We start from the raw sequence: 13,346 nt of genomic DNA on the forward strand, positions 1-13,346 counted from the left end.
AATTTTAAATCTTAGTAAAGTGATTCTCGGTGCTAAATACAATGTTAAACAATGAGGCAATGAGAATCAGCGCTGTTGACAGTGCGCAATTTAACTCTTTATTACAAACTTTATGTAATAAACTTTATGTAAACGTTTCGACTCAAGTTTGACTGTCAAGTTTGACAAGTTTGAAAAGACTCAAGTCTTCAGTGGATATAAACTAAAGACAAGATCCTGTGTTCATCCGATAAGCCCGATGATAAAATCGTTGATAATTATTATGATTAATAATTATTATGACCGCATATATTTATGTCATCTCTATAAGAAACGAGCTAATGATCTAACTAAGGGGCTGTCAATCATCAGATGAACACAGTTCACGCTGAAACGGAGACAGCACGTGCAGGAGTATGACACAGTTCGCATCGAGCAGCACCTCGCACAGCGCGTCCGCACGCCTTGAGCTCCAGGCAGTAACTGAGCGCAATGACTTCTTAATTTTAACAACTTGTAATTAAAGCAAAATTTTAAATTATTCGTTCAAAATCTCTACATCGAATTAGCACACACTTTATTATTTTTTTTTTTTTTGCATTATTTTGTTCTCCCATTATAAAATTGCGGATTGTTCGGACGACAACGAGTCACTTGCGAGCTGTTTAATTGGAGCAGTAAAGGTGTATTAAGATGAACAGAGGTGGCGCAGTTCCAGTTTTCCGATCATAGGTATGAGATGTCTTCTGAAAAAAACTCACTGTTCGTCGCATGTGTCGCTTAAATATAAATGTTTTAAGTAAGACAGATCGCGATCTGGAACGAACCCTCAATTGCTCCCTTGTTACCTTCAGCGCGTACATGACAAGTTGGCTTTTGTGTTTCAGGTTCGCTCGCTATCTGGGAGGAGTATCAGGCAGTTAACACGAATACAGCCAGTAGATCCAGCTATGTTGACCGCAAGTTCAGATTCAGACATATGGACCACATCGCTCGTAGATACAAGTGCTCTAAATGCGCTAAATCCTACCGATGGAAGCATCATCTCGTGGAGCACGTCAAGGCCTCCTGTGGCCAGAAGAAGGCGGAATGCTGTCCGTACTGCAGCTACAAGAGCAATCGCAAATGGAACTTGAAATCGCACATGAAGAGAATTCACGCGAGCACATAATATGGCAAATGACAAAGTTTATTGACCGACAGTTTATCTCACAATTCATGTTTCCACTTTGATGTTCTACAATAAAATTGTTTATCTCACTCAAATCTCTCTCGACTGTTACTGTAGCCTGGAATTAGTCAAAAATTCACATTGTTCATTCATTCTTAATGCTATTCCTGGAATTATGTAAATCCTTGGAGATGAAGGATACATAATTTCTTCATACTCTTTTTGATCGATTCAAGAAGTTTTCTCTTCTCATTGTCTGTCTTTTATTGTCTGTCTTTCTAATATTTTTATTGTTTGTCTCGATTATTTAATAGTCTACGTTTATTTATAATTTTGTGTCAATTTTTTCCATGAGTACGAATATCACATAAAAGGGAAATCTCCTCGTCCTGTCTGAGCGTTGAATCTTTCTGAATGCATATACTTTATTCATGTTTTTTTGTGTTTCAGGAACATTCGTTTACGAGGATCGTTTACAAAGCATAAAATATATAGCGAAATATATAGCAAGAATTTAAAGGCAGGTGAAGAGAACTGTCGAAGCTATCGCCAATGTCTTTAAGGAGAATCGCGAAAGTGCTTCATACCTGAATCATCAGAGCATCGATACAAAAAGCAAAGGCATCTCAATTTATGATGAAAGAATTGGATGTTTGAAGATAATCATGATTTTCTAGGTGATATTAAAGAGATTATCTCGATGCGATAGGAAGAAGATTAAAAATTTTTTGTTAATAAGTAATAGTCTATAAAGAAATTTTAAAAAGTAAAGGTATATTCTTGACAAGTTTTTGATTTTATAAAATATACTTAGAACAACTCTAGAACATCGTATATTCAGACTGAAATCTCTACCTCGAATCCGTTATTTAATTCTATTTGATGATTTGAGTGGAAAATGTGATTGGATGGTGAACCAATGAAATATTTATCGCGCATTAATTATTAAGACTCTTATATGCAACGCTAAATATAATATCGTTCTTCTGCAAGACTTTATGTTTATCTTTTTTCATTTTTCCTTCACTGTACATATAACTATCCGACAAAACTAACTGTGATGTAATTGACAAATGATAATATTCGAATTGTAACTTGGCATGGAATGCAATAGTCGGTCTCCGACCGACCTAAGTACGCTTTTGAAAGAATAGATGCAGAAAGGGTGGCCCTTTTTGTTTAATGCGACGTGCATCTCTCTCTCTCTTGGGACAGTCTAAATTACGAGAGTATATAAGCGAGTAGATCCAGCTAGATCCTAGACATCATCGAAGAGTCCACTCTTCTCTATCTGCACGCTATGCACGAATTCGCGAGGAAGAGTCGCGGCCGCGTCCACGAACAATATTCTCTAACCCGTATCCCCGTGTTCTTTCTTTTTCCAGATACGCGCGCGGTGAGCTACCTGAATTGCGGGAGGGTGACGTACCCCTGCAAGAACTGCGGCAAGGTCTATAGCTACTATTCGAGTCTGGCCAGGCACCTGAAGCACGAGTGTGGCGTGGAGCCCAAGTTTCACTGTCCCCTGTGCCCTTACAGGACGAAGCACAAGTCGAGTCTGAACACTCATCTGAACGGCAGGCATATGAAGCGATTAAACGAATTTTATTCCTTGCCCAATGGCAATAAAATGTCTTCAACGGACACTGGGAATTAAACCAAATCCGCGTTTGAAAGTGCACGACGTACTGTTGCATGTGTAATATTTTGTACCAGATAATTCAGAATTATTTATATATCTAGATTAATTTATTATACACACATATATATATATATATATATATATATATATATATATAAAATTTATGCAGCTAGGATATATTTATGCAGCTACTGATAATATTAGTAAGGTCAATTATATTCAAATTATTAGATAAAGTGTATAAATTTATTACTTAATTTATTTTTATTACTGTACTTATAAATTAACTGGAATATATTTAGTAGAATAATATTGGAAATAATAATACGAAAGTGACTATAGAGTGAATTATAAAACTACAAAAGTTGTTATTATTATAATTATAAGCGTCTTTTTATATTTTTCATTTTTCTATGATGTGACAGTTATTCTGAATTATCTTGTATTCAAGTGATTTGAGCTTTGCTCTATCAATATTGTATATTTCTTCCTACTAACAACCAAGTCATACGTATATATGCTTTTTTCCAGTACCATTCTACTTTCTCTTCTACAAAAGAGAATGTTTTCACAGAATACGCTAACGAGTGCTAAAATTTATTTTTTAATGACACAATAGTCTATATTTTTATAAAAAACTACTACTTTATGTGTCATCATCAATGAAATAGTCTGACATATATAGATGTACAATAAAAACGTGCAATTTCCTTCTAGAATTTCGTCGCGATCATTCCGTACTTTTTGAAGGAGAACTCTATTGTATTTTACTACTATTATTATATTTGTTTGATACAACATATAGATAAAATATAGTGGCGGATTTAACGTTAGCATGTCGATAAATTATAGTTTACGTTGATGTCTTTTTTTTATATGTATCTATGTTTTGCAATTTATTTTTTTTATTTTAGTTCTTATTTTATATTAATAAAATTATTAATATTAATTTAAATTAATAAAATTTTTATAAATAAGCTTATTTTATAAATAAGCTTTGAAAATTAACTTAGAACACATTTAATATTATTTCTATACTCTTAATTCGTATAAATCCTTTTCCTTTAGAAATTTAGATAAAGGAAACATTTGAAATAGTGAGGTTCCAATAGTATGAGTATATATAAATTTGAACGTTTATTTTTACTTTCTTATACATTATAAATTTTTGAAATAAAAGATTTAATTTTGTATTGTTCTATATTTAAGATAAAAAATATATTATATTTGTTGTTTGTTTAAGTGATTTGCTTGATAAGTGAGAATACAGCATTATCAGTTTGATGCAAAAGCAAGCAAATGCCGAAGATTTCAATACCAAAGTTCAGTAAGTTAATTGCGAAACACAAGAGCATCAAGACAATATACATTTAATTTCTATGTCAATGCTGTCCAGGATTTTTAATTTTATGTGATACATGTCGATATTCATGCATCTTTTTTCTTCGTTTCGTAATTGTCTTTTCATAGCGTGCAACAATCAGTCTTGGAAACGAGAGCAATTTGAAATTATTACGAGTTTTTAATATATATATATATATATATATATATATATATATATATATATATTAAATATATATATTAAATATATGTACACATTAAGATATATATGTACGTGTATTAAAACATACGTAAAATTTTACTTTTATACGTATTACTGTATACATTCATATATTTTTAATAGTTATTAATAATTATTTAATAGTTATAAAATACATTATAATTAAAAATAAGAATGTTTTATAATAATCGAAATGTATATTTTGAAACACACGTTTGAAAAACCTCTAACAATTTTACACTAATCTCATCTTTGAGATCTATCACTACGTGCTACGGAAAGATAGTTATAAAGTGAGAAGTAAAAAAAATACAATAGATGAATACCGGCAGATATCAATATCTAAGCAAATTCTAGACAGCACTGTTCTACATAGATATTCATCATTATTCATGTTAAATATATTCGTGACAATATAATTAAGTTCATAAGTTAACGAAATTGAAATTGTAATGAATTGGATATGTTTTGAAATATCAGTAAACATCCGATAAATAATGCCAATAAAATCTTTTTCTCTATTTTCGTGTTCTTACACGAAGTTACGAATAGACTTATTATTATTCACGCACGATCGACAATAAGAAAGGCATAGAAACTATGCATGCTTATATGTGGGTAGTGATACGCTTTGCTATTTATCATAAAACATGACAACTATACATGTGCGTGAGCATCGCGTGAAAGGCGGAATGTTATTATAGATACCTATTTATATAGATACTTCAATAAAAATTATGATAAATCAATTTCTTCTCTATAATAGCCCTTAATCAATCTCATTTAATATTCTGTTTCAGTTGCCACCCTGGAGTGTTTCATATTATGAGTAATTACAGCTTTCTTAGAGAGAAAAGATTGCTTACGTACGATCTAAATCTGTGCAAAGTCTTTGAATATAAAAAGTTTTTTAACAATTGTAATAATGTCAATTGTAACACTGTCATTATTACAAAAAATATCTATATTTAATAGTTTTTGTTGAAGATGTTACTGTGTGAGAAGTGCAACTGTGAATAAATTGGAGATATCTATAATCGTAAGGGGAACATATTGTTCTTTCGATGACAATAATGCTAATTGTTACTGAAGATTATAAATATTTTTATTATCAAATATCTTTAATAAATTAATGTATTTATACGAAAAGTTTATTAAGCGATACAATAAACTGATCTTCTCAGTTTATAATTAAATTTCTTTTTTTAAAGAAATATAACATTTAACATTTTTTTTAATTATTATGTTAAAATAAGTATTTCGTTCTTTTCCTCGATATAATCAATGATTCTAATTTGTTATTGTGTGCCATTTATCATAATTATTTCTGAGAAATTAATATAAAATTAACTTCTGTAATAATATAATATGCTTATGTTTATAAATTTTATATATATTATAGTTGCGTTTCGAAATTTTTCTTACCGATGGACTATCGCTTGGATGTTTCGCCCATTCAGTAAATCTTTGTATCTCGGACTGATGTTACCGTCGAAAGAACAACGAATACATTTGGTCATAATGAATTTGTAACTTATACATACTTGTACATGCATATATACATACATGCATATATACACACACACATATGCGTACATATATACATACATATATACATGTGTAAGCGAAATGCTGTAAATTGTATTCTCATCTAACAATCACACGAACCTTTTCAGAATGGAGCTTCATCTCTATGGAGGAGATCGATCCCTTGGCGTTGCCTCTGCAGCGATACAAGTTCGGTTGCCGGACGATCGAAAATCGAACAGCGGCACAAGGAATCGAATCGGCGAGGAATTATCCGTGTCCTCGTTGTGGACGATGTTACAAGGTGAAGAGATCATTGCGTCGGCACATCGTGGTCGAATGCGGCAAGGCGCCGAAGCACAAGTGCCCTTATTGCCAGCACCATAGCAAGTACAGGGCCAGCATAACGAAACATATTGCACATGTACATCCGAATTTACCGTATCCATTGCCTAACGACTAATTGTTTGTCGAACAATTTTATTTATTTTCTTTCTTCCTCAGTATCAAGATTAAAATTAATGAATTTAGTATGACATTACAATATTTTTACGATATTTTTTGATATATATTGATATTTTTTTTTTTATACATTTTCTATTTGTTTCTTTGTAAGTACAGACTGAAATTGGAATATCTTATATTGTGATATGAAAGCTCATTTTTTTCTTTCTTTTTTTTGAATGATGAAACTAGGTTAATAATTTTTTTATTGATATCGCATGATTGCGTTAAAATTGTTTGGTAAAGATTCTATTCTTCGATTATTTCTATTATTATTCGATTCTTTTATTATTTAAATTTCATCATGATGAATCATCGATGTATAAAAAATATGATAATTTAGTCACCAATTAATTAATTTTTTGACGGATTTGTATTATTATTACATAGAAATATTTCCACGGAATGTATTAATTCAGTGGAAGAATATTTTATTCAACTGTAAATAAAATCTTAATCGATATTTCAAGCAATAACATAAAATCAGAAATTGTCAAATAAATGCTATAATTGTTATATACTATATACTATTGATTGATTGTTATGCATTAGCGGCGATTTGTAAAATATTTTCTGGTCGTATCTTGGGAATACACACTGAGAGAAATATTGATGCACGTTATTATTTCCTTATCATTAATACCATTTCAAATTCTTAGAAACACTAGGGGTATCATTGTTTAATTCTTCATTATGTCCCCGAAGAAACGACGATTAAAGAAAATTTGCGAATAATTAATATATATAAAATGGAGTGTATAAAGCGTGAAACAATTTTAACAAGGCTCTAAAAAAGATATTTTAATGATGTTTCTTGTTTCAAAAATATGCACATTAAGAATATTTATAATTATGGCTGCATGCTCGGGATGTTAAGTATTACATTTTTCAGATATGCAGCGGATCTCTTTTTTGTTTATACACACGTATGGCTCTGTACATTCTTCCTATACTGTTTCTTAGCCGTATTAAAACTTTATGATCCAGCCTACTCGAATGCGGTCTATCCTGTTATCCTTTTTTATTACAGCAGTTATTTTTATTTCTTCTACCTAATATAGAAATTTTAACGAACATTCTCAGCGGAGTTGCCCCCCGAATATGTATCCGATTTAAAGAAGCGTATCGCAGGGAATCAACGGAAAATGCTTCTTTCCTTTTTCCACCAAACTACGAAGATGATGAAGACACCGAGTGTTGTTCCCAATATTAATAAAGTGCTCTTCGTGATTGCAGGTTACATGAAGGCGAGCTGCTATTACCCGAATCTGAAACAGGAGGGTCGACGCCGATGTCGTGGCCAAGGTCGCTTTTCCTGCGACAATTGCGATCGCCGTTATCACCAAATGAAGAACCTGAGGAGGCACGTGCTGAACGAATGCGGCAAGCAGCCGATGCATCAGTGCTCCTTCTGCCCGTACAGGGCGACTTACAAGTCGTATCTTCAGGTGCACATGTTGAAACATCGCAAGCACGGCTTCGTACCTCGCGTACCTCAAGCATCCATGCTTAAGCACCAGGATCCATGAAAGACCTCTCAACGCACACCTGCTAAGTAACGTCGAACCTCTCGTTCGAGTATCAAAGTTACTTTGACGCTCATCGAGGATCTCGTTTCCGTCTGTGTCTCTTCGGTATGCCAGCATCGTCTAAAGAAATCTAAAGTATTATCTAGATTTTAGATAATTATCTCGTTAGACATATTCTACGCTTTAGGATATGTGCAACAAGAAATTTCGATATATGTACATTTTTTTGTTAGGTTTATTTGTTTGAAGTGAGAGCATTCCATTTATTTATATTATTATAGCTTAGCTAATGTAGAAATTTGTGATCGCGACTATCCTTTTGAGTTTAAGATAATTCCTCTGACAACTTTAATAAAGTCTTCATCTTATTCCAAAACCAATATCTGTGAAATTCTTCGCGAAATGGATCCTCTCGTTTCCCCAATTCAACTTTGGTCTGCAAAATTAGATTTGTAGCAAATTAGTTAAGTCGAAAATCTTTAAATCCTCTAGACTAATGATAATTAGAGATTAATAATGACGAGGAGGTAAGTGAGATGCTGAAGTTTATAGAAAAGGGGGCAGTCTTTGGATAAGTGGATAATCCTTGTCACGTAGATATATAAGACGAATAACACTTGTGTTTGCTTTTTGGTGTTCACGCTAAACATATTTAGTGGACGATGGATCAGTGCACTGCGAGACGGAATATCGCGGTGAGAGCGGAGAGCGTTACCTTTACACCCGAGCGCTCCCGGAAGAAATCAGAAGGAGTCGATACCGTCACGAAGCATCACATCGCTCGTCAGGAAAATGACGCCTGCTAACCACTGTCAAATTTTTTTCTGTTTCAGTTGATCCGAAATACGTCTCGGTATTCAAGCACACCTGCGTCACCTGCGGCAAAACTTACAAGCACAAGCACCACCTGAAGCGTCACCACGACTTCGAATGCGGGGTGGATCCGAAGTTCAAGTGCGCCTTTTGCCCACACAAGACCAGATACAAGGACAGCCTGATGAAGCACATACTGGCACGTCATCAGCATTTCCTAGATCAGAATCCGCAATATGCCGGCCCTCAGGTTTTTGAGGCGCACGCCGACACTGAAATGAATTTTCACGTGCAGGAGACCAATGCGTACAACGTTTATCCTGATTTTACGCAAAATCTTTAATTTATTTTGTTATTGAATTACATAATTATTGCTACGTGGCTGATACATATATAAGATATAAATTGTAAATATATAGAAGATAAAATTGGCCACGTTATATTTTTATTTTCTGTTATCTTCAAAAATGATAGATAATGATATAATTATAATGGAAATGATAATAATGATGATGGAAATTGGTATATTGGAAATTTAAATAAATCGAAATTTTTATTTAAATAATTTAATTCTAATTCTGATTAAAATTATTTGACTGATGAAAATTAATTGAATACACATTTATATCAAATATTTAAAAATTATTACATATTTGTGTTTATGTGTATTAAATTTTATTCACTCTACTTATATCGTAATTTGTATTTGAAAAGAATCAAATTAGAAAGTTGACACCAAAGTTTTATCATGATATAATAGATAATTACACTGTTAGCTACAATTCAAATAATTTTATAATAATCTTGTATAATATTGTTAATCCTGAAAAAATATGTATATTGATATAAAAAAAGACATAGATATAATATTCACGCCGAATAAAAAGTTTCATATTAATAAAAAATGAACCTAAAATAAATTTCTTCCCTGGCCGTTTATTTTTCGATTAATATAAGTGAAGGTATCGCGAAAAAATGATGTGTATATATATATATGTATGTGTATGTCTACGATTGCGGTTATACATCATGTCTGAGATATCTTATACATTTTATGTCATCATTGCCGTTGCTTTTTCGAAATATTAACTGATGTCGCTTGTGCGAATTTAAATCTCGAGTCAGTGTCGTTGTACTTAAGCCTCATCTCTTCTCTTCTTGATTCGCAGGTGCGACATACAGTTCGGCCAATTGGACAATACCCACCTTGCCATCGACCTCGAGAATCGCTATGTATTCTAGGCGTCTTCGTTCAATGTCCTCGAACGAGGACGTCAAGATCGGTGGGACGGGACCTCGTAAGTATCTCTGCAATGATTGCAATCGGACGTTCGCCCTGAAAGCCTCGCTGCTGAGGCATAAAGCCTTCGAGTGCAACAGAGGTCGACAGCCGTACGAGCGACATCCCCAGGACGACTATGACAGGTCGAGGAAGTCGAAGAAGAAACACGTGTGCATTAGATGCAATCGTGTGTACGCGTTTTTCACATCACTGTGGCGACACCAGAAATATGAATGCGGCGTGGAACCAAAATTCGTTTGTCCCATTTGTAAGGGTCGATTTGCTCAGAAGAGCAATCTGGATCGCCACGTACGATCGAAACACTAAAAAAACCTATCGATTCATCGATACGACTTATATTTTAGATCTAAGATGCGTGTATAGATCGACATAAATCGACATAACGTGATCAAGGCGCGTCGCTCTTTATGATTAATATAATCTAGATATCACACTTTTGTGTTATTTTTTTCTGCTACGATGAAAGGGACTTAGTTTCTAAGATATTAATAACACAAAAAATAAGTTCATTTAAGTTTTTCAATAAGTATTACGTGATGATAAAATTTTCTCTGTTTCTCTACATCCACATTCTACATATCGTTACATCGTCTAACAAATGAAAATTTGCATATCTTGTTTTCAATTCTGCCAATCTTATGACATTCTTATTTTAACGATATCATTGATATATTGTGCAGCTACTTGTGCAGCTACAATTGTGTATTATTTATCTCTGGTATTATTTTTTAAACCAGATTTACATGTCAGAATTGACAGGTGATGGAAATACAAATAATTTTAATAATTGTCCATGCGTCAAAAAAAACTTGTATAATCAACTAAAGTAGTATTGTCTTTCGTTCTGGACTTAAAATTGATGTGTGTCGATATTCTCATCTATTACCTTTTCTACTTCTCACTTATTATAAAATATATTATTTTTAATTTTTAATTATAACAAATTTCGAATTATAATATTATTATTAGATAATTCAATTTATTTTATATATATGTATATAAAAGTACAATTTTTTTATATATGCTAAATGTATGTGTTAAATGTGCATACATATATACACATCACAATTCGTAACGATTGCAGATTAATCTCATCTCTCGATCATTACACGTTACGAAAAAATAGCTTTGAAATGAAAAGTAAGAAAGACAGTAGGTGTGAATACCAATACGTATTAATTCCAAAATTATAAATCTTGGACAATACTAAACGCACGATTCAATAGAATATTGTATTAATTGTAACTAGATTAAATCAGATGTGGATTTTAACATTTGAGACAGAATATAAGGTGTGTACGAAGGAAAATGTTAATTGCTTCTCGAAATTAGTGCGACATTTCATTTTTCAAACCAAAGAAACAACAATTTTTCTGATTACGAGTATCATTTCTTTTTTTTTTTTTGATTGCCAATTATGTGTAAATAGCGTTACATGTGTATAAAATAATTTAATTAAATAAATTTAATGCAACTAACAAGGAAGAAAAGAAATTCTTTATGCGATAGATTTTTCGAGGGAAAGAGGAAAGTGCTCTTTTACTTTTACGATAATTTATTACGATAACAATTATGATCGTGTCTCACACGTCCTTTATCCTTGGTGTGACACACGTTATCATAATGCGCATAACGTTTTGTGACGACCGAACGAACGTAGCAAAGTGTTTGCGTGTGCGAAAAGCAACCGAAATCGTCGGATCACACGTACATGTAATCTTGTCCCAGCGCTCTTCGAGGTATCTATTACGTCCAAGTCTTGCGAAGAAGAGTCGACTCTTCGGTCGTGTCTCGCACGGCGTTACAGGTGTGGAGAAATACTCTAACATCCGCTCCTTTCTCGTTTGCAGGATTCGCGTACGGATTTCGAAAGCCGGAAGAGCCGACGAACACGTCGTTGACGTGTCCGCAATGCGGACGAACGTACAAGATGAAGCGCAACCTGAGGACCCACATGAAGTTCGAGTGCGGCGGTCAGAGGAACTTTGTGTGTCACTTATGCCCGTCTAAGTACACGCAGAACATCAGTCTGCGTCGTCATCTCTTGCAGAGGCACAACATCTATCTGCCGCCAAAGTTCTCGGTCCCCAGACGCATTTTTACCAAATGAAACGAACAAAATAATGAAGCGATAGATTCATTCCCCGGCGAAAATGCAAATCTGGAGTGTAAATGTAACGTAACGATTTAAACAGACACCCTTTTTTGGGAAGCGTAACTTGGAAAATCGAAATGTAGAAAAAGCCTTTCTAAAATGTTTATTTTACATTTCGATATTCGTTTCATGCTTTTGTTCACTTTTTTTTTATTCTACATCTCTGGATCTTTATTTTCGTCAGAGTTTTTAATGGATTGCAAATGGACTGCTGATTTACCTATAGTTCCTTTGGATGAACCGAAAATATTCCGCGTTTTTGATATATGAATAGTTATAAAGTAGAAGAAATATATATATTGAAATATCAAGAGAAATTAGATTCTCGATATGATAAAAATGGATTAATAATATGGATAATGAGAATCAGCAATGTAAACAGTGCGCAATTATATGTTCAATCTTAATTACATTTTATTAATAAACATAACTAAGATGAAATATATAATTGCTTACTGTTTACAGTGCTAATTCATTAGCCATATTATTGTCCATTTTTAAATATATATCGATTGAGTGAAAGGAATATACATAAACAATTGAACGTTGAAATATTAGTTCGTGGAATCTTGAAAGGATTATGTTTATTATTTTGATACGAATTTTTTAATTGAAGAGTTATACTGAGTTTGTTACATTGTTTTATTAGTTTCTTTTACATTAGAGCTTTGTTAAAATTAAATTTAGATGCAGGTTTTTTATTGCAGTTTATCAATAGTTTGTATCTGTAGAAACAGATGTGGACTTTTTATAGAAAATGAATTAAAGAATGTTATTAAAATATTTCATCATTGGAACGTTCACATGTTGCAAAATGTTAAATTTATAATATGTAATGTATTCCAATTTATCAATATATGACTCGCCAAAGTTAAGAAATAAATAGCTCGCGCTAATTTTGGAAACTAGGATGTGAAGCGCAATAAAAAGACTCGATTAATTTAATCCGAGAAGTTCGCTTGAAGAAATGCAATATATATCTGATTCCTATAAATAAATTTTTGATAGACGATCGTATACGTTTAATCTTCCCCTTCTTCCCCCATTTTGAAGGAAAGGCTATTTTGATCACCAGGCTCGCAGCCAGAAATACTGTTGTTGGTTCGAGAAATTTTCTGGTTGCATCTGCTGCATCCGATACTAATCGATTATTCCTCTTTTG

General features: G+C 32.9%; 1 protein-coding gene across 22 annotated transcripts in view; it reads left to right on the forward strand.

Moving 5' to 3' along the window:
• The window catches only part of LOC105429033 (uncharacterized), a 222,470-nt gene that overhangs the window by 103,444 nt on the left and 105,680 nt on the right, over positions 1–13,346 (forward strand). The window contains exon 7 of one of the 22 annotated variants that reach the window (XM_089084972.1): positions 11,880–13,194. The exons of 17 other annotated variants lie outside the window; for them this stretch is intronic. In XM_089084972.1, coding sequence (XP_088941098.1) covers positions 11,880–12,139 — 260 coding nt within the window. In that variant the 3' untranslated portion in view covers positions 12,140–13,194. Of the gene's footprint in view, positions 1–866; positions 1,246–2,535; positions 5,103–7,620; positions 8,294–9,895; positions 11,511–11,879; positions 13,195–13,346 lie in introns of those variants that run through there. 4 more of the 22 variants (XM_011641695.3, XM_025218735.2, XM_089084971.1 and 1 more) reach the window with 4 other exon arrangements.

The sequence above is a fragment of the Pogonomyrmex barbatus genome, unplaced genomic scaffold, assembly GCF_055798465.1.
Source record: "Pogonomyrmex barbatus isolate J1 unplaced genomic scaffold, ASM5579846v1 scaffold9, whole genome shotgun sequence".
Taxonomy (NCBI): domain Eukaryota; kingdom Metazoa; phylum Arthropoda; class Insecta; order Hymenoptera; family Formicidae; genus Pogonomyrmex; species Pogonomyrmex barbatus.